Source organism: Rhinatrema bivittatum, chromosome 4, assembly GCF_901001135.1.
Source record: "Rhinatrema bivittatum chromosome 4, aRhiBiv1.1, whole genome shotgun sequence".
NCBI lineage: Eukaryota > Metazoa > Chordata > Amphibia > Gymnophiona > Rhinatrematidae > Rhinatrema > Rhinatrema bivittatum.
The window spans coordinates 26,123,707-26,146,696 of NC_042618.1; the positions used below are offsets into that span (position 1 = coordinate 26,123,707).

At 44.7% G+C, this 22,990-nt stretch overlaps 1 protein-coding gene across 1 annotated transcript in view; it reads right to left on the reverse strand.

Moving 5' to 3' along the window:
* LOC115089278 (endoribonuclease Dicer-like) overlaps positions 1 to 22,472 on the reverse strand; it is a 109,497-nt gene extending 87,025 nt beyond the window's left edge. The window contains exons 1-5 of the mRNA XM_029597400.1: positions 22,136 to 22,472; positions 19,753 to 19,906; positions 8,544 to 8,726; positions 8,235 to 8,340; positions 7,288 to 7,463 (exon numbers count right to left, since the gene is read on the reverse strand). Coding sequence (XP_029453260.1) covers positions 7,288 to 7,463; positions 8,235 to 8,340; positions 8,544 to 8,726; positions 19,753 to 19,906; positions 22,136 to 22,472 — 956 coding nt within the window. The remainder of the gene's footprint in view (positions 1 to 7,287; positions 7,464 to 8,234; positions 8,341 to 8,543; positions 8,727 to 19,752; positions 19,907 to 22,135) is intronic.
* Positions 22,473 to 22,990: the final 518 nt, after the last annotated feature.

Below are 22,990 nucleotides of genomic sequence, written 5' to 3' on the forward strand. Positions count from 1 at the left end.
TACATTTTTTTTACTTGATTGTTCTTGTGTTTTTGTTGGTTTGTGTATGTCAACCTGTAAGCCGCTTTGGGCCTTGGCATTAGTGGTCTATAAATGCTTATTTATAATTACATAAATATAACGTTTTATATAAGAAAATCAGGCTTGATTCAAGTGATAGGTTTTAGGAACCATATAGCAGTATAGCATTTTACATTTATTAATTTTATGATATTGCTTTATAAAACTATTTTATGAAATGTCTCTCGAGGTTTGTCATTTAATCTGTATCTATGTTGTTCTGTACATCATTTAATACAATTCATTTTCTTTAAGCAGTCTAAAAGAATTTTAAAATAGAATAAATAAATGAGGGCCTTCCTATATATCCATTTTTATTTATTTTAACTAAATAGCTTTGTGATTTTAGCCTTGGCAGAGTTTTTCAAGAACTTAATAGCACACAGCTGAAGTAGACATGAAGCATTAGTATGAAGGCTAGTCAGTGAGGCTTAGATTAGATAAGGATTCTCGGCCTGTTCCCTGCTTTGGGCCAGTATGCAGAAAAGACTTCTGGATGACATTAATGAACACAGTTACACTTTCCCATAGAAGAAAGATGTTATGCCCAGCAGCTTTCAAGGCCATTTGGCATGGAATATGGAGATTTAATAACTATCTGCAAAAATATACTTCCCATTATTGCTTTTGTTATTCAATTTGTTCTTACAGCCTTTGGGTGCGTTGATTTGGTTTCTAGGATTTATTGGGTTTATATACACACAGGTGATGTTCAGCAAGTGATTCCGGCAGGGCAAGATCAATGAAGAAGGGTTAGGGAGAATCTTGAATTGGTTTCAGTTTCAAAAGTTGCTTTTAAATGTGGCGAAAACTGAGTGGTTGTTAGTGGAGGTAGAGAGGATGTGTGGGTGGATAGGGTTTTTCTTAAAGGTAGAGATGTTGTAATAACAATGTAAAAATTACATACCTGATAATTTTGTTTTCCTACAACCAGCATAATCTTGGAAAACGTTCTGGGGGCAGTGACTAGAGCAAAAGGCAGTGCCCGGAACTGATAATGGTGACTCAGTACCACAAAGCGTAGGAGACTGTGTATTTGTCGGATTGGAATATGTAGATAGGCCTCAGATAAGTCCAGGGAGGTTAGGAACTCTCCCACTTATACAGCCATTATCATGGTGTGCAAGGTCTCCATGCGAAAATGAAGTCACTCGCAGGTGACTGTTGACACCCTTGAGATCTAGGATGGGGCAAAAGGAGCCTTCCCTTCTTGGGTTCGACAAAATTAATGGACCACCACCCCGTATTTTCCTGGGATGTAGGTACTGGGATCACAGCCCTCATCCTGAGGAGCCTTAGACGTGTAATTTCCTCTGCCTGCTTCTTGTGATGAGCATGGCAAGGAGACATCATGAATACATCCTGAGGAGTGATGTGGAATTCCAGCACATATCCTTCTCATATGACTTCCAATATCCATTTGTCCAAAGTGATCTCGACCCACTGCTGGTAGAAGAGGGGCAGTCGACCCCCTATCTCCTCATTCTGAGGGTGGGTCGGCAAAAGTTCATTTGGGGGGGGGGGATTCGGGACGATCCTGAACCTGCCCCTCTCTTGGGCTACTGGGTATGAAAGGACTGAGATCTCCCAAGAGGTCAAGACCTCTGAAAAGTCGAATTTCTTTAGGGGCAAAAACGCTGGGAACCCCTGGAACAACCCCCTCATAGGCAAGGGATGCTGTAACTGCTTCCTCTTATCTTCCGGTAACTGGAGATTCGCCCCATTTACTGGCCAGCTTTTCCAACTCACTCCTGAATAGAAGTGATCCTTTAAAGAGCATCTTTGTAAGATTAGCTTTGGAGGTTGCGTCAGCTAATTCTGCAGCCATAGCTGTCGTCAGGCCAGCACCACTGAGACCATTCTTCTGGCCGAAGTACAGACTCAATCAGAGCCCGCATTTGCTAAAAAGTAGAGATGTGAATCGGAACCAGAATCGGATCCGATTTCAGTTCCGATTCACATCTCTACTAAAAAGGCGGCAGCGGGTTCCATAACCACTCTGGTCCCTACTAGGGATACCCTTGGGTAAGACGAGGCATGCCTCGGGGTCTGCCGGTCGGAATGGGAGAGGTCAATGGCTGGGGTTCTGTCCGGACAGGGACAACGGAGGCAGCAGACTGTGCCTATAGGAAGGCTTGTTGCCCCTGTAAAAACTCCACCCAAGAAAAGGCAGCCAGGTCCATGCCTAGCCCAGAAGGCACTGGTTTGGGTCCAGCTGAATTTCCCTCTCCCTTAGATGACCCCAGTCTTGTACTTCCAGTTAAGGCTGTGACCAACCCATCATCCGAATGGGAGAAGCCTGTCTTAGCAAAGTCCATAGACAACTCTCATTGGGCTTCCTCACAGTGCCGACATAAGTTGGAATCCAGGTCAGATTGTGAAGCTCTAATATGACAAGCAGCACAGAGAGTAAGGCGCTTAGGTTTCTTGGTTGCTGGCGCCAATGTCTGCAGTAGCTATGCATTCGATCAGTTCGCGCTTACACGTTTGTACGCACAAATTAGAGTGTTTGGTGGGGCGCGGTGAGGCGCACGCACAGCCTGTGTGTACAGCTCTTCCTGTATCTCGCACTTTCTAAGTTGTGCGTGTAGGGGTGTACCTGACATTACATACACAGCAGATGCACAGAGTAGACATACTGCATGCACTGATGTCCTATGAAGGGCAATACTTCACTCACAGAAAACACACGCAAGATGGCCCCGCTGTGGCCAACCACGCCTACAGCGGAGCCTAGCCCATAGGAGGCTGCTCAACCCACTCGGATGCCCAATTCCCCTTACCCCAATGGGAGTGGGAACTGCATCGGTAGGGCGCGCCAAGCATGGAGACCTGGGGGAGCTCTACCAAAAATCCCTTTAATCGTCTGTGAATCAGAAGGTAAATCTTCTGGTTTTTTTTTTAAACTTACCTGGGCTCAGCGCTTACTAGCTGAGTACGGAGATGGTCTTCAGCTGTGGGAGGGGAGAGCTTTGCCCATCACTGCTGCACTCTGCTTTCCTGCACCCGCTGCCTTTCAGCTGCCTAAGCAGCAAGTCCACGGCAGGAACCTGCTGCCGGACCAAGGCACACCTCTGAGGGTTCTCGGAAATCGCATCAGGAATTCTCAACTGGGGGAGAGACCTTTAGGTATCACCCAGTAGCGCGGGGCTCAATTTTCTCGAATTTAGAAAGTAGAATTTTTCCTTCCAAAAAGTACAGCAATCCCCATAGGGAGAGGTATGTCCACCATCTGCTGGAGACAGAGAATACTGGAGGGCTGAGGTCACTGCAGAGGTATATGCACTGTTACGTCAGCTTTGCAGCCTTGTTCCATCTGCTGGCAGGGGAGCATATTCTATTGGTCCTGAGTCCATCTGGCTACATGCTAGGAAAAGAATGGATACATTACTTACCTGATAATTTCGTTTTCCTTAGTGTAGACAGATGGACTCAGGACCAATGGGTATAGTGTACTCCTGATAGTTGGAGACGGATCAGATTTCAATCTGATGTCAGCCCTAGTACATATACCCCTGCAGTAACCTCAGCTGTTCAGTATTCTCTTCGAAATGCCATTGTGGATATATCTTTGCTTAAATAACTTGATTCAACTTGAGTAAAACTTGAACTAGTTCAACTAATTTCCAAACTGGAGACTGCCAGTGCACTTAATCAATTAACGCTGACCCCCGGACAAACTGTGGGAGTCTTGAACTGGGGCTAGGCCATGGCTTACCCGTATTTGCTTAGTCTTGAGGTTTGCTATCCGAGGTTCTCCTTTTTGGGGGCCACCATGGGCGGGATGCTGAGTCCATCTGTCTACACCAAGGAAAACAAAATTATCAGGTAAGTAATTTCTCCATTTCCTAGCGTGTAGCCAGATGGACTCAGGACCAATGGGATGCACAAAAGCTACTCCCCGACAGGGCGGGAAGCTGCCCTTGGTCCACTTAATACTGCCCTTGCTAAGGCTGCATCTTCTCGGGCCTGAACATCCAGGCGGTAGAACCTGGAGAAGGTGTGTATAGAGGACCACGTTGCTGCCCAACAGATCTCGGCAGGTGACAGCAGCTTGGTTTCTGCCCAAGAGACTGCCTGGGCCCTCATAGAATGAGCCTTAACCTGTAGAGGTAAGGGCTTTCCTGCCTCTATGTAGACTGCTTTGATTACTTCTTTGATTCAGCGGGCTATGGTTGCCCACGAGGCAGCTTCTCCTTGTTTCTTCCCTCTGTGAAGAACAAACAAGCGATCCGTTTTGCACACTGGCTCCGATCTTTCCAGGTATCGCACCAGGAGTCTGCCGACATTTAGATGGTGAAGAAGGCGTGAGTCTTCCGAGTCCTTATGTTCATCCGGAGATGGTAGCGAGATGGTTTGGTTCAAATGAAACTCGTAAACCACTTTCGGTAGGAAGGAGGGGACAGTGCGCAGTTGTATGGTTCCAGGCATGAACCTAAGAAACGGTTCCCGACAGGATAGTGCCAGTAGTTCAGAGATGCGAATAGCTGAACATATTGCCACCAGGAATGCTGTCTTCAATGTTAAGAGGCGTAGTGACAGACCGCGTGTTGGTCTGATGGAAGCCCCAGCTATGAAGTCTAATACTAGATTGAGATTCCATAGAGGCACGGCAACTTTAGGGGTGGCCGAAGTTGTTTATCCCCTTTCAGGAAGTGGGACAAGTCCGGATGGGTTGATAGCTGGATAACATCCACTTCTGCTCTGAAGCACGACAGTGCAGCTACTTGGACCTTGAGGGAGTTAGACAACACCCCTTCGTCATACCTTCCTGTAGGAACTTCAGAATCATGGGAATATTGGCTGTTCGAAGGAGGTATCGTCAGTCGTTCTGGAACCATCTCCCGACAGTAAGGGACCAGGCTTTGGTTCCCCCTGGGCTTTTTCGCAATGTCGACACAGGCAGGACTCCAATTCAGGCTGCGCGGCTCTTATGTGGCAGGCTGTGCAAAGAGAGCGCCTTCTGGCCTTCTTGGGTGCCGGTGCCATTGTCTCTGTGTGTTTGTGCCCGGGCAGTTGTAAGCAAGGCTGTGCTTGTAGTTATGCACACGGGTGCGCTTAGTTGTGCAAGCCACTATCCGCACCACTGTGCGCATCTATGTTGGACGCGCGCAAGTTAGGCACCTTGACCGCCCGGCCTGCCCCACGCGTACTGCCGGTCGAGAAGGGAAGATAGTCCCGACGACCCACATATGTAAGATGGCGCCCTCCGAGGGTCTCCACGTGTGTGGACCCTTGCACCGGTTTGGGGCTTAGCCCAAGCAAGGCTGCTCAACCCGATTGGTGCTCCCTTCTAACCTCATCAGGGATGGATTCAGTACGACAATCTGAGCTCTGGAGACCAGACACCTGAATTTAAAGATTTTTCCTTACCTGGTCTTGGTGCTTACTGATCATGTGCCGGACGGTCTACAGCTGCGGGGGGAGAGGGATTACCTTCATCGCCACGGTCGTTTCTGCACCCGCTGCTTTTCAGCCACACTGGAGGCTAAGTCCATGCCGGGAACCAGCTGCCGGACCAAGGTGCACCTCTGAAGGATATCGGAGATCACCTCAGGAATTCTCAACTGGGGGAGGGACCCTCACGTATCACCGCAGGAGAGCGGGGCTCAATCTTCCTTAAGGTAAATTTTGTTTCTTCTTTGCTGTAATTCTTAATACTATTCTAGTGTGTGGGATAGTGTCCACATCTGCTAGGAGACGGAGAGATACTGAAGAGCTGAGGTTACTGCAGGGGTATATCTAGAGTGATGTCAGCTTTGAAATCTGACTCTGTCTCCCATCTGCTAGCAGAAGAGCACAATACCCATTGGTCCTGAGTCCATCTGGCTACACACTAGGAAATAATAGTGTTAAGGATCTGGGAGCAATAGTGGTTGAGTCATTTAGTTTTGCTTCCCATGTATTCTCTATTACTTGGAGAGTTTTTTTAGACTAAGGCAGCTTAGGAGGCTCATCAGTTCTTGATTTCGTATTTTTTAGGGTGATTGTGCAGGCTCTGATTTGTCTTTTGACTACCACAGTGCCTTATTGGCAGGCCTCCCAAAGGAGGATATTTATCAGTTGCAAGTAGTTCAAAATATGGCTGCTCGGCTGATGTATCGTTACCCTAGAAGAATGAGTAGTATACCACTATTACAGCAATTACACTGGCTGCCAGTTGAAAAGTGAGCTCAGTTTAAGATCTTGTCTCTGATGTTAAGGTGATACATGAGGTTGGGGCTAAATACTTACAGAAAGGGTTGAGATAGCAAGTCGTAACTTGCTATCTCAGAATGATATTCTTTGTGTGATTCCCTCCAGAAAGGATGTCAGAAAGATGGCTTAAAGCAGGAGGATGTTTCTAACATGGGGGCCAGAGTTGTGGAACTCAGTGTCACAGGAAATAAGATTGGAAATTAATTACTTATTTTTTAGAAAGAAAATAAAAGCCTGATTATTTTAACCCATCAGATTTAGAGTTCTTGGGGTTATTTTTATGCTTATCCGTGAGTTATGTTGTTTTTGACTGATTTTAAGCAATTTTATGTTGATGTATTTTAAATTTTTTTGTAGTTTGTGTTTTATTTTTCAGATTGTTGTATACTGCTCTAACCAGACTTGTTCTAATTTAGTGGTCTAAAATCTGACAAAACTCCATGACTAGCTCAAGGACAGCGTATTCTTGAGGAAGAGAGGTGGTCTCCCACATATGCCTGCAAAAAACATCTCTCCCCCATTCCCTAAGAGAGATAACCAGCTACTGAAATAGTTCAGCCAAGCATGCATAAAGAATCTCTACTGCTAATTGGAAAGATAAGAGGAAAATCCAGGCAGGGACACAGCGCAGCCTTTGAAACAAAAGGCTACAAAAATGTGTGTGTGAAAAACAATATATGGGTCAGCAGCATCAGAGTGCAGCAGGAGCAGCGGCAGCAGCACCATGAACAGCTATAAACTGGACACTGCCATCTGCTTCCTTTGTTTCTGGCCAAAGTGGGGAGCAGACTGGCTTAGATAAGAAATAACTCCTGTTCGTTTTGGTAGGCAAGGCACGAAAAGATGTATGCAGCTGGCTTCCTGTACCCTCTAATTCTGTGCTTTGTTATATACCACATTTATAATAAATTATAGTACCACTGGTTGGTTTTTCCTTTATTCACATCTCACCCATGCTTTTATCTAGTCACGTTAGTGGATCTATACAAGAGTTTTATACATTCCATAAACTACCCAAGGTGTACATACCTGAAATCTGCAGGAAGGGCCTTAATCCCTACACCGGCATCAATGGCCGTTTGGGCTCTTAGTTCCTCTGCTGTTAAAAGGCAATGCAGGCGATAGAGAATACTGGGGAGGCAAACGGCTTTTCTCCACAATGAGGCTGGAATAGGATGGATAGCACATAGCTCTGGAACCAATATCTTCACAGAAAACAATATAAATTGTGTTATTGGTAGTAAACTATTTTCACCATCACAGTTTACTTGTCATGGTAATTTAACTAAACAAACTGCCATTACATTAATGACAAAATAATTTCTGCCCATTTCTTCCCCCAAAACAAACATTGACTGCACAACAATTCATGCCTTCTACAGAGTCTGTGGTTTGATGGCAGGTTTAATAACTTCAAAGAAAAAACATGATTTTCCAACCATAAGCAGTAACTATTTGGAAATATATTTAGAGAGAAAAACATGATATTTCCATTAAAATACCACTGAAGGGCTAGCTAGGTGACTCAGTGGCAGTGCCACACAGTTCCATGTGAAGAAATAGGTCCAAATTCCTGGAGCAGATGTTCTGCTGCCCAGGCTGGCCAGGGCTGGGATGCTGCTACAGGTAGCGCTCCCAGTCCCTATCAGAAAGAAATCCCAGTCACTATGTCAAGGTGACACCTAGTGGCCAGATTGATGGCCCATGACTGCGTCACTGGAATATGAGCTTGGATTTCCCATTCTTTGTCTATGAGGGCAAAATGCTTAGTAAATCAAGCCCCTAAGTTAAGTTAGGAGGGGATATAAAATAGGGGAAAAATCCCAAGGCAGATGGGAATGAAGACTCATGGTACCAGATTCCAGCCCTAGCTCTTCATAAGCTGGAAGCCCAAAGGAGCAGGGAGAAACAAAAAAAATAAGAGAGAGATAGCTCATTTTCCCTAGAAACTCCAGCATATAATGCAAATAATTGACCTGTTTGTTCTGCAGACTTTCCCATTTGGCTTTCCTTTTCTCAGCACTACTTAATGGAAGAGCTTTCCCCTTCTGATTCAAATGACGAGGAGTCAACAGATTAAGTCTAAAAATAATTGTTTAAAAAGAAAGATTCTAGTTAACGGCAGAAAACAAGTTTTGTTTACATTTGCACTACAGAAGCAGCTATTTTAAATGAGAGACAGTTATATTTTTTGTGAAAATCTTCTCCATCATAAGATAAAAATGAGAGAAAGAGTTGCACCATTAATAAAACATCAAAAACTTCCTTTCTTGGATTGCCCTTACCGTGAAGATGTGTGGTCTACATCCAGAAGTGGCTGGTTAAGGTTGGTCAGGTCAAGGTTATACTTTGTTTTATAATATTCAGCAAACGTTTCATATTCAGGGGAAGGGAATTTACTGAGTGGAGTAAGATCAGTGTACACGTCAGCAACATAGAATCGATGAGGCTGATCAAAATTGCGATACCTAGAGCAAAGCAAAGGATCTTAATTACCTTTCATCAATGAGTTATTAAGGATTTATTCATCTAGGGCAGGGGTTCCCAACCTTTCAGGGAACATGGACCCATTTCTCTTTAATTTTTGCATGCATAATAAAAGAAATAATGAACTGCACTCCAGAATCATTCAGAATTTATAAAACTCATCTAAACCAAATATGCAGGGAGGGCATTTTCCAAAGCTATTTAAAAACTGCCCTCATCATTGAAGGGTGAAGCCATTTCACCTTCCAATCCAGGTACAATGAGCTAAAGGAAGCAAGTTGAAAAAAGTTTCAGGTTGGCAACTTGGCATGACCTGGCAGAAAATCAGCACCTGCAGGTAAAAGTCTGCTGCTGTTCATAGCTTAGCTCCTTCTACCCTCAGTGGCAGGGAACAGCAGTTTTCAGAAGGGCCTTTGCAAGAAGGTAAACAGGCATTCACCCATATAAAAAGTATTGAAATGTACTCCTTTTAGCCTGCTTTTCTTTTATACTTTTTCTTTTATGATTCTTACAAACTTATACAGAAAATGATAGTCACAAAATAATTTAGAAAATGCAAAAACAATAGCCTGCTTTTCAATGAGGAGAAGGTTTATGAGATCTCTCTCTGTCTGTGTGAACCCCTAAATTATCAGATAAGTAGTAATTTCTCATTATTTCCTTTTCTTTAGGACAGTCAGATGAATCCAAAACAAGTGGGTTATGCACCTCTATCAGCAGATGGAGACGGAGCAAACCCCTGCAGTGACATCAGCCTGCCAGAATTCTCTTCAAAAACAACTGTGGACACACTAGCAAAACTTGATTAAATAGATAAACATTTCAGTACTCAGCCAACAGGCATTACTGAATTCAGACAAGAATGTATTAATACTAGCCTAGGGACTGGAAGAACAGGGATCTGTACTTGGACCAGGACTTTTCAATATATTTATAAATGATCTGGAAAGGAATACGATGAGTGAGGTAATCAAATTTGCAGATAATACAAAATTACTCAAAGTAGTTAAATCACAAGTGGATTGTGATAAATTGCAGGAGGACCTTGTGAGACTGGAAGATTGGGCAACCAAATGACAGATGACATTTAATGTGGACAAGTGCACGGTGATGCATATAGGGAAAAATAACTCATGCTGTAGTTACACAATGTTTGGTAGCTCCTAATATGGAACCTACTAGGAAAGAGATCTAGGCGTCATAGTGGATAATACACAAATCATCGGCTCAGTGTGCTGCGGCAGTCAAAAAAGCAAACAGAAAATTAGGAATTATTAGGAAGGGAATGGCGAATAAAACAGAAAACGTCATAATGCCTCTATCACTCCATGGTGAGACCGCACTTTGAGTACTGTGTATAATTCTGGTCGCCACATCTCAAAAAAGATACAGTTGTGATGGAGAAGGTACAGAGAAGGACGACCAAAATAAAGGGGATGGAACAGCTCCCCTATGAGGAAAGGCGAAAGAGGTTAGTGCTGTTCAGCTTGGAGAAGACGACTGAGGGGGGGATATGATAGAGATCTTTAAAATCATGAGAGGTCTAAGAATGGATAAACATGAATTGGTTATTTTCTCTTTCGGATAACAGAAGGACTAGGGGCACTCCATGAAGTTAGCAAGTAGGATATTTAAAACTAATCGGAAAAAATTATTTTTCACTCAACGTACAATTAAGCTCTAGACTTTTTTGCCAGAGGATGTGGTTAGTGCAGTTAGTGTATGTAGCTGGGTTTGAAAAAGGTTTGGATAAGTTCTTGGAGGAGAAGTCCATTAGCTGCCAATAATCAAGCTGACAGAGAATAGCCACTACTGGCATCAGTAGCATGGGATTTACTTAGCGTTTGGGTACTTGCCAGATACTTGTATAGCCTGGATTGGCCACTGTTGGAAACAGGATGCTGGGCTTGATGGACCCTTGGTCTGACCCAGTATAGCAATTTCATATTTCTTACTAGTAATCCCTGTAACACGTAGTTATGGAGGGGGACCATAATACAACCATTCGGCAGCCAAGGGAGGGAAGCTAGATTCATCTGACCGTCCTAAAGAAAGGAAAATTATCAGGTAAGTAATTTCTCCTTTCTTAGCATCCAGTCAGATGAATCCAGAACAAGTGGGATGCACTCAAGCTACTCCTGAATAGGGAGGGATGCTGCCCGTGGTCCAGTCAAAACCGCACATGCAAAGGATGCGTCCTCCCAGGTTTGCACATCCAGATGATAATACCTGGAAAAAGCGTGTAATGAGAACCACGTCACAGCTCAGCAAATGAGGACAGGAGACAATTTCACTTCCACCCATGACAATGCCTGAGCCCTACTAGAATGAGCCCTGACCTGACTAGGTAACGGTTTCCCAGCATCGATGTATGCAGCCGTACCTCCTTAATCCAGCAAGCAATGGTAGTCTGCGAGGCCAGCTCTCCCTGCTGCTGTGAAGAACTAACAGGCAATCCGGCTTCTGTAAAGGCTTAGTAACCTCCAGATACTGGACAAAATATCTCTTGATATCCAAGGGTCACAACAGATGATACTCCTCTACATTTCTTTCTCTGTCCAGAGATGGCAGGGAGATGAGCTGATTCAAGTGAAAGCCAGTGACCACATTCGGTAGAAAAAAAATGCTGTACTGCCCCTGGAGTCACCCGGAGGAATGGCTCCTGGAATGACAAGGCCTGCAGTTTGGAAACCCTAAGTGCATATCAAATTGCCACAAGAAATACCATTTTCAAGGTCAATAACCGTAAGGTCAGGTTATGCATCGGTCTAAACGTAGGACCTGCTAAGAAAGCCAATACCAAAGTAATTGGACTCCGCAAAGGACCACAAAGATGTTTCACTCTTTTCAGGAAACGGGCCACATTCTGATGAGCAGACAAGGATCCACCATTCACCTGACCTCAAACAGGTGAAAGCCGCTACTTGTACCTTTAAGCAATTAAGTATCAAGCCTTTATTCAAGCCATCTTGCGAAAGTTCCAAAATAAGCGGGATCTTGACCGAACAAGGAAGAGTACCTCAATCTTCTCACCAGGCCTCAAACACTCGCCAAACCCACATATAGGCTATGGAAGTGGAGAACTTTCTAGCTCTTCTGCCACAGAGTATCCATGTTTCAGCAGGCGAGCCCTTTTCAAGGGCCATATCGTAAGACAAAATCAAATTGGATCTTTGTGAAAAATAGGACCCTGCCACAACAGATCCCTGTGCACCGGAAGCTGAAGGAGCGATTCTGCCAGCAGCTGCTGCAGATCCGCATACCACGGTCTCCTGGGCCAATCCCGAGCAACCAAGAGCACTCAATCCTTTGGACTAACCTGCCCAACATGAGCCATGGAGGATAGGCGTAAAGCAACTTGTCTTTCAGCCACTCCTGCACCAAAGCATCGATCCCCAATGACATCTGATCTCTCCTGCGACTGAAGAATCGTGGAACTTTCGCACTGCCAGCAGGTCTAGAAACAGGAGATCCCAGCGATCCAGAATCAGCTGAAATGCCTCATTTCATAGCGCCCATTTTCCTGGGATCAGACTTTTCCTGCTGAGAAAGTCTGCACTTACATTGTATTTTCCTGCTATCTGTGAGGCTGAGATCATCTGGAGATGTAGCTCAGCTCAATCCATAATTAGATCTATCTCCTGTGACACTTGTTATGTAAGTCACAGTCATTGCGTTGTCAGACATTATTCAGACTGCTTGACCCTGCAGCCTGTCGCTGAACTGCAAACATGCCAGCTGGACTGCCCTGGCTTCCAAACTATTGATTATCCGGAGAGACTCTTCTACATCCCAGTGACCTTGCACTGTCAGCTCCTGACAGTGAGCTATCCAACCATGGAGGCTCGCATATGTCATCAGTACTAGCCAGTCTGGTGGTGCTAGGAAAAGTCCCTTCTTTAGATGATCTGGCTATAGCCACCACTGAAGTCGAGAGGAGACCTTCATTGCAGGTGGAGCCCAATCGAATAGTCCAGAAACTGAGGGTTCCACTGAGACGACAGGGAGCGCTGAAGAGGACGCATATGCGCTCTTGCCCACTGTACCACTTCCAGGCTTGTCGTATTAAACCAAGTATCTGCAGGTAGGTCATATGGTCAGGTGCAGAGTGTTCATCAATAGACGTAGCTATGGCATCAACTTCTGAATATGAGCTTCTGGCAAGAAAACCTTGCGCTGCTTCATGACGCATCGAAACCCAAGGTATTCCAATAACTGAGAAGGCTGAAGACTGCTCTTGCCCAGGTTCACCACCCAGCCGAGCTCCTGCAACAGGGAGATCACCTTGTGGGTCACCAGGCGGCTCTCTTCCAGCAACTTGGCTCGCATCAGCCAGTCATCCAAATACAGGTGGACTAGGAACCCATCCTCTCAATTCTGCCGCAACTACCACCATTACCTTGAAAAAAGTCCTGGGAGCAGTGACCAGATCAAAAGGCAGTGCCCGAAATTGATAAAGGTGTCCCAGAGTCCCATTTGACTAGAGCATCAGTGCAGAAAGCACTGATGCTCTAGTCAAATGGGAATGTGAAAATACGCTTTGGACGGGTCCAAAGAGGTCAGAAATTCCCCCGACTGCACAGCCATTATCACTGAGCGCAAGGTCTACTTGCAAAAATGCATCATCTGCAGATGACTTGGCACCTTTGAGATCCAGGCTGGGATGAAAGGATCCTTCTTTCTTGGGCACAATGAAATAAATTGAATTATCTCCCCATATTTTCTTGAGATGTGGGCACTGGAATCACAGCCCTCAGACCGAAGAGCCTTGCCATGTATCCTCCACTTTTGCTTCTTCTGCGGGGAGTGGCAGAAGAGACCATGAACATGTCCCGAGGAATACTGAGAAACTCCAGCACACAGCACATCCTTTACGTATCACCTCCAGGACCCATTGATCCAATGTGATCTTAAAACCCCCCCAGCGATAGAAGAGAGAGAGGTATCCCCCTATCTCCTGTTCCCGGGGGGGGGGGGGGGGGGTGGATCGGCAAACCTTCAATTAGGAGGATCAGGAGGATCCACTACCTGAGTCCCTTCTGGGTTGTCTAGGACGAAAGGACTGAGACCTACCAAAAGGCAGAGTCTTCTGAAAGGTCGCTCTTCTATAGGGTCGAAAACACTTGGATCCCCCTAACACTACCTCTCATGCTAAAGGAGCTTGGCGTCTGCTTCTTATCCTCTGGTGATCGAGGAACCAGTGATTCACTCTATTTACTGGCCAGTTTCTCCAATTTGCTCCCAAACAAGAGCAAGTCTTTAAAGGGCAATTTCGTGAGGTTAGTCTTGAAGGTTGCATCGGCCGACCATTTTCTCAGCCATAGCTGACCTCTGGCCACTATTACCGAAGCCAACCCTTTGGCTGAAGTGCAGACCAAATTGAGGCCTGCATCTGCCAAGAAGGAAGCTGCTGACTCCATAACTGCCCTGGAATTCACCCCAGAGTCATCAACCTCTTGAGAGAGAAGTAAACAAGACTGAGCCACCAGGGAATAAGAAGCTATTTGCAAAGTCATTGCCACTGCTTCAAATGCCTGCTTAAGAATATAGTTTCAATCCTCACATTGTGTACATCCTTCAAGGCCACTCCTCCCTCTACGGGGATAGTCGTCTGCTTGAAGACTGCACAAACAAGTACATCCACCTTCGGAAAACGTAAACGCTCTCTCACCACCAGATCCAGAGGGTACAGGCCTTCCAAAACCCGACCTCCTTTGAAATTAGCCTCTGGGGCACCCCACTCAAGATCAATCAGTTCTTGAATGGCCTCCATCACAGGGGAAAAACAAGAGGTTTTACGCAGAGTAACCAAAATGGGATTTTTCTTTCACTCTGACATGGAATCTGCCCCAGGTACTTCCAGCATTTTCAAGGTCTGGGAAATCAGGGCCAGCAGTTCATCTCTATGGAAGAACCGTAGTATAGTCCTATACGGTTATAATACTGGAGAAATTTCTCCATCCTCAAGAGTCAGGATCGGCGTCATCATCCATACCATCCAGATCGCTATTGGGCAGTCTCACTGCCATTCTAGGAGTACTCCGGCACTTAACAGTAGGTCCAGGCAAGGTTTGCACCTGCAACTCTGCCCTGGGAGCATTAGACAGGGCTAAGGACTACGCCTGAAGAAAAGATTGCAATCCATGGAAATATTCTACCCATGAAAACGTAGAAGTATCCAGACCAGGAGGTGCCTGAGGCATACTAACTGATTTGCCTTCCTTTGCTGAAGAACCAGTAGGGGAGTTCCAAACTCAGGCACCCCACTTTAAACGTCTTTACCCAGACCTACATTCGGCTGGGAAGAACCAGGTTTAGTGAAATCAGAGGAAGATAATTCTCCCTGAACCTCCAAACAGTGCTGGCACAAGTCAGCAGGCACTCCTGGTTGAGATGTCCGAACATGACAGGCAGTGGAAAGAGAAATGCATTTAGGTTTCTTAGATATAGGCGCTATTAGACCGGCAGCGGGCTGATCGGCAACCGGAGGTGTGCATCTAGCTTTCCCCCCCCCCCCCCCAAAGCATCCAAAAACTTCCAGGCGTCCAACCTAGGCATCCAAAAATTAGGCGTCCAACACCTAGACATCGTAAAGAAATTAAGCACACAGCAACGATCAACTTGTGGTAAGCAGATGGCCACTTAAGGCACTGCTTAACTTGGACACACAGATTACTAGGTCTGCCTAAGCACCCAAAAACTGGACGCATAATTTGGATGCATTCTTAGGCGCGCACACCGAACAGACAATCGTGTAGAGGGCGGTCTAAGGAAAGCGCACAAAACACCATTGAGATCAGTCATGCGGCGCACAGTGAAAACGCCCTCAGAGCGGGGCCTAGCCTTCCATGGAGCAGGAAGAATGCTGGAATGGCACGCCAAGCTTACCTAGGCTCAGCCTTACCTGCCTGAGTACAGAGATGATCTATGGCTGAAGGGGAAGAGGGTATATGCTGTCACCACTGCGCTCAGTTTCCTGCATCCACTGCCTTTCAGCTGCTTAACAGCTAAGTCCACGCCGGCTGAAAAACCAGCTACCGGACCAAGCCACCCATCTGAGGGACCACAGAAATCACCTCAGGAATTCTCAACTGGGGGAGGGACCTTTTGGTATCACCGCAGGAGAGCGGGGCAAATTTATTTTCCTTATTTCTCATTTTTCAAATCAAAGCAGTCCCCAAGTAGGGAGATGCACATCCACTATCTGCTGGAGACTGAGAATACTGTCAGGCTGATGTCACTGCAGGGGTATATATACTGTAACATCAGTTTGCTCCGTCTCCATCTGCTGGTAGAGGTGCATAACCCACTTGTTCTGGATTCATCTGACTGGACGTTAAGAAACTTGTGTTTAATGACATATATACACAGTGGCTGCTTTGCCTCCCCTCCTCCTTGATCCTTGGTAGAAATTTTTCTCTTCTTCCTTCTTGGACCATGGTGGTCCTCTATCCCTTTCTCCTCTCCTTTTCTCTTCTGATGAGCTACCATTCACTCTCACTCCCCTTAACCAGGTCAAGCATGGATTATTATCTCCCTCTTTATCTTCTATTTCTTCTTCCATTCCTGTCTCATTCCTTTTCCCCTGGATTTCCCCTCATACTATAAAACCCCAGTCCCATTTCCTCCTTTCTTCATTTGAGCCATTCTACTCACTTTTTTTGGTACTGCTCTCCTCTCCTCTGTCAGGCCAATGGCAGGGCAAGTGGCAGTAGTGGAACATGTTTCTCACCGCTGTGATAACCCAGCTTTCCTCAGTATGCAACAGAGGCTGCAAAGCTTCTGACAGTCACAATCGGCCCCTCTCTTCCCCACATCCTCATGAAGTGCAGCAGTGGTGTTTATAATTTTCAAGGGCTGCAATCAGTTCCTGACTTCCCCACCTCCGCCAAATATGTGGCAGTATGGTTAGAGGCTAATTGAGGTGAGCAGCCCTTCTCTGTCCCTCTTCCTAGTCTGAAGCAAAGGGGGGGGGTGTGTGTGTGTGACATTTTCAGGGTCAAAATAGGCCCCATGCTCCCTCTCCTGCCTGTGGCAGCACTCAATCACAGGTAGCAGCAGCCTGCTCATTTTCTCCCTAGATAAACTTTCTTACATCCCTTCTAGATGACCCCTGGTATGGTCTCGCAGACCCCAGGTTGGGAACCACTGATCTAAGGTATAAGAGAAAGGGTCAAACAAGCTGTAGGCAAGACCTTTTTATTGGACTAACACAATACATTTGTGAATAGCTATGAAGAGCTGTGCTGCTTTCATCAGGTTAGATGTGATAAAAGGTAAAGAGTTCTGAAAAGGCAGTCACAGATATCTCAGTCCAGAAAAAACACTGTCCTCTACAACTTGGGTGCTGACACTTCTTTCTACATATTCAAGTGGATTAACCTGGCAATCACACTATTTTAATCATCTATGGAAAAGAGGCAGCAATATTCATATAACTGGAAAATGATTTTAAAACGGCATTAAAAATAATTCTCTATTACTATATTTGATGCTTATTTTTCTATAACAAAAGGAAAGCTGTTTGCACTGGCAGCCAAATTCCTAGAAAATCAATATAAAAGTATTTTTCTGGTGTAACAGAATCCAAAAGAATAGGGAAAAAGCAGAAATCTAGCACATATTTTAAAAAGCTGATTTGGGGGGTGTGGGGGTATTGGCTGAGAAACCCTTCTCTCAAATTATGCCTGGATTTATAACTTGCTAGGTCTTTTAATCTGAAATAAGCAATTTTTTTTTTTAATTATTTATAATTTTCCATTTTACATTGTTAGAATCCTTCCTTATAAGATTGCATTACATAATATCACTTATTATTTAGTCATACAATCTTAAACTCTAAAGAAACATTTATCTTTATATAAAATCTTTGTTTAGAAAATCCCCAATAGCAAAACTTATAAGGATATACAAATTACCATTTAAAAATCACCCAAAAGTGGCAAACATTATATATTTAACAGGAGCCCAAACGAAAAAAAATTTTTGGGGATAGGCTTAACATAATACTAACAGTGATTATTCCAATTTTGACCTTCTATCTCTAGACATTTGGGGAAGAGGTTACTGGCCTACGGGCTTCAATAAACTGTTTTAACTGTTCTACTTGGAAAAACACAAAAGTTTCGTCACCTTTCTTTAGTAGGCATTTACAGGGATACCACAATGAAAACACAAAACCTAATGCAGTAACATCTTGTCTAAGTGATAGAAACTCTTTCCTGCGGTATTGAGTAATCGGGGCCATATCAGGATATAACCTGATTTCCTGGTCGCAGAAATTCACAGGAAAATTCCTCAAGTAATTTCGCATTACATTCATGACGTCTTGTGTTGTAATAAATGACACTAGAAGGACTTTCCTCTCAATTATTTCCACATTAGAGGATTCTAAGAACCCAGTCAAATTTGATGGTATTTCCACATTATTTTCATTTCTAGCAGTAGTCCTATTTGTTATAAATCTACAAAAATTAATAGAGGAAATATTTTGTTCAGAAAATCCTAGGCATACTGTTAAAAACTTTTTTAAGGTAGTATAAGGCATTTCCCCCATAATATGGGGGAAATTTAGAATTCTCACATTTAACTTTCTCAGTCCATTTTCTAGTGTCTCTAGGCGTCTTGAAGATGTTAACTGTTCCTTTATAATAACAGAATTAACTTTAGCATTAGTTTGAAGCTTATTTTCAATCTCTGTTATCTTGTTTGTCAAAGTAGTTCCCTGTTCTTGAATCCCCAATATCTTCTGTTGTATATTGTAGTTGAGGGAGTCTACTTTTTTCTCCAGTCTGGTTAGCGAGAGTCCCTGGCCTGCAACCAGGTCCCATATGGCTTCAAGTGTCACAGCCCCGGGCCTCGATGTTCCCAACGCAGACTCACCAGCAGTGACCGGGAGAATGATGTTCTCTCCAGCTTCTCGAGCCTCCCCCTCCTCCACCGGGGGCTCTCCCGATGCACCAGACCCCACTCGAACTACCTCAGGGTCCCGCCTGCACTCGGGCCGGTTCTTCTCCTTCCGCTGCTCCAGGGCTCTCTCCCTCCAACTCTGGCGCCCCGGACGCGTCATCCGAGTGCGACTGAGCAGGAGCCCCGGCGGGGTCGCGCTGCGCCGGAGGTGCGCGAAGGTCAGGGCTGAGGGACGTCTCTGCCAGCGACGCACTCCGCTCTCCTGCTGCAGGGCTCGCAATGGCCTCCTCGGCTCCCTCCAAACTCGCTGTCTGGGCCAGGAAACGCACGATGTCAAGCTGATTAGGTCCAGGTAAGGGCTCTGGAGGGAACACCCTCACCTTTCCCTTGGAAGGCATTATCAGGCAAAGAAAAGCTTTAAGAGAGATTCAGATATAGCTGGCGTTTCACCGATCCGTTATGCCGCCATCTTGGTTTGCCTTCCTAAGCAATTTTAGTTATTATCAAATTAGCGTCAAGAGAAGAACAAATTTGTTGAGGTTTATAAGATCAGGCAGATCATCTCTGTGAACATGGCTTCTCATTTTATTTTCCTGAGAGCTGCATAAATTTTAATCACAAACTTGCAGCATTATTTTTCCTTCCAAAACTAGAAAGTATATAACGAAAGAGACAAACCCAAGACGCAGGAACAGACAGCAGTGATAGAATTAAATTAGCAGCTGCATCTGTCTGCTATACCACAAGTTACAGTAATAACAAAAAGTCCTAGTGGACATGCAGGGGCTTATATATCTGGGCCTATCTGGTAGGCTATGCAGGGTACCGGATATTGGAGTAACAGCTCTTTGGTACAACATGGCAAAGGAAGGATGCAGAGTGTGAACTAGGGGTATCTTGTATACTCAATATTCCATCATCTTGAGCAGATGAGACAGATAAAAACTATCCTGGATAAGAAGTCGTATGTTAAATATCGCCACGCTCTCTGGATGGCAGCTACATATCCTTAGAGGTGTGAACAGAGATCATTGGGCAAATTGTAATAATCTATTAAGTTACTGTTTCTGGAAATTCTAATTTCCATCTGAAACTCACCTTGGAATGATAACTGCATCCTGGTAGTCTTCTAATTTGAAAATAAAAGGACTTTCTTTTGTATACTGTGTACTAGGAATGCCTGTATGTGCTTCAGATTTTTCAATATCTTCCATGAACATAAAATCAATGTCCAAAGTGCTGGAGCTGTCAACTAAAAAAAAAAAAAGACTTTCCTTTAAAACTTGAACAGAAAAAATATATATATTTTTCAAAATTTGAGGCAAGACTTTTTCACATATAGTGCCTTGCAAAACTCTTCATACCAGCACACAGTTGCATATTTTTCACATTCTGTTGTCAAAAAATACAGATCAAAATGCATTAGAGTAGAAGACTGTTTCACAGAGAAGATACTTTACACTTCCATTGTGAAAGAATTATGGAAATATTCCAAAAGTTAAGAATAAAACCCCCCAAAGTCTTGATTGCTTAAGTCTTCACACCCCTTGTCATAGCAAATCCATATTAGCTCATGTCAAAAGATTGCCTTACAAGGCCATAGAGCCCATCTGTGTTATATCACAGTAACTGAGCTAATTCAAATACTCCTGGATAAAGAATTGAGCTCTTTTGCATGAAGTGAATGTGAAGTAAAGGTCAAAACATGCAGAACAAGAAGCTGCTGAAAGAATTCCCATAAGAACATAAGTTGCCATACGGGGTCAGACTAAGGAACCATCAAGCCCAGCATCCTGTTTCCAACAGTGGCCAATCCAGGCTACTAATACCCAGCAAGTACCAACACACTAAAAGGCAGATGCAGTTTCAGCACGTAGAAAGCAGGCGCTCAATGCTGAGCACCCGCTTTCTTAATGCGTGCACTCAATGTGGAGCGCTCGCTTTCTTAATGCGTGCCCAACCACCTCTCTCCGGGACCTGATGTAATATTCAAATGACCTGCCACACTAAAAAGGATATGCTAGGGAAAAATGTGCATTCCTAGCGCGTCCCTAGCACCTCAGGTACCTAGGAGACGTGACTGGGAGCCCTGTCTGACCTGCCCTAAGCTCCCTCCCCCCCCAAGGTCTGGCCTCCGATTGGTCCTTTCCACTGACATTTGACAGTGAAGGGACCAATCAGCAATAAGTGAAGGAGTGAATAAATAAAGTATCGAGTACTTAATGAATGTATGAATGAATGAATGAAGTATCGAGCACTTAATATTAATTAATTCACTCCTTCACTTATTGCCGATTGGTCCTTTCACTGTCATGTCAGTGAAAGGACCAATAGGGAACAGCCCTGGAAATACAGAAAAGCAGTATTTACTACACTAACCATATCCTTTGGCAACAAATTCCGGAGCTTAATTGTGCGTTGAGTGAAAAAGAATTTTCTCAGATTAGTTTTAAAAGTGCTACTTGCTAACTTAATGGAGTGCCCCCTAGTCCTTCTATTATCTGAAAGAGTAAATAACTGATTCACATTTACCTGTTCTAGACCTCTCATGATTTTAAAGATCTCTATCATATCCCACCTTAGCAGTCTCTTATCCAAGCTGAAAAGCCCTAACCTCTTTAGCCTTTCCTCATAGGGGAGCTGTTCCATCCCCTTTATTATTTTGGTCACCCTTCTCTGTACCTTCGCCATCGCAACTATATCCTTTTTGAGATGTGGCGACCAGAATTATTACTCAAAGGTACAGATTAGGAGAAGGCTACAAGAACATTTCAATGTGTTAGAATAATCCTTGGGGCACTCTCAGGTACATCATTGTAGAATGGAAACAATTTGCCACCATCAAGACACTCTCGCAATCAAGTTGGCCATACTAAGTCAGTAGCCGTGGATTAAGAACTACTGTGGAAGGTCACTGTGAGGCCTAAGATTACTCAGAACTACAGAAGACTCTCGCTGAGTCTAAGGAAAATGGTGACTGTTCAACACATTTCAAGATTACTCCAACAACATGGCCTATACAGCAGGATGGCAAGAAGTAAGCCACTGCTGAAGAAAATGCCATATGATATGCCACAACATAAGAATATAACAAGTGCCATGCTGGGTCACACTAAGGTCCATAGTTTCGAGGAGTGTGCTTTTTTTTTTTTTTTTTTTTTTTAAGGGTTTATAATCACCCTTTATCTACCCATTCCACCACACTCAGGAATTTATAAACTTCTATCCTGTTCCCTTCTCAGCTGGCTCTTTTCCAAGCTGAACAATCCTAGCCTGTGTAGCCTCATCATAGAAGAGCCATTCCATCCCCTTTATCATTTCTGTTGCCCTCCTCTGCACTTTTTCTAGTTCCCCAATGTCTTTTTTGAGATGGAGCATCCAGAAATGCACACAATACTCAAGGTGCAGTCATACCATGGATTGCTACAGAGGCGATGTATTTTCCATTTTATTCCCCATTCCTTTTTGGATCATTACTAACATTCTCCCAGGACAAGCCGTGGAGCCATGGCAAGGCCAAACGGTAGAGTGCAAAATTGAAAGTGTTGTCCAAGAACCATAAACCTGAGGAACCTCTGATGGTCCCTGCGAATCCCAATGTGGAGATAGGCTTCCGTCAGATCCAGTGATGCCAGGAATTCGCCCTTCCGTACAGCTGCGACATCCAAGGGGAGTGTCTCCATCCGGAAACGCAGTACCTTGAGAGCAATGTTCGCCTTCTTTAAGTCTAGGATGGGCCGAAAGGTCCCCTCCTTCTTCAGGACTACGAAATACATGGAGTAAGGTCCCGCTCCATGTTTTGATGGGGGAACCGGCATGATGGCCCCACAGATTTTGGAAGCGCTCCAAGGTCTGACAAACGATGAACACTTTTTCTGGAGACCCACAAGTGGACACTAGAAACAGGTTGCATAGTGGGCGAGCAAACTAATGCATAGCCGTGTTTTATCACGCTGAGAACCCACTAGTCCAAAGTGATTTTGACCCACTCCTCGTAAAAGAGAGTCAGCCGACCCCCTATAACCGGGTCCGAGGAGTAGGTTGGCCAGAACTCACTGGGCAGCTTTGGCCCCTGCCTGGAACCATCTCGGGCTGATCGATGTCCGCGGTAGGCCTGTGTCCAAGACTGGAACCTCCCTAAGGCCTTTCTTTGGCCCGCGCCCTGCGCTCTGCCAAAAATGCCTTTGGTCCCGAAAACAAGAGCAAGCCAAGGGGAAAGCCTTCTGTCCCTTCAGCCTATCTTCCGGGAGCTTATGCACTTTATTATCACCCAGCTGCTTTATTAACTGCTCCAAGTCCTGTCCGAAGAGCAGCCTGCCCTTAAAATGAAGGGCAC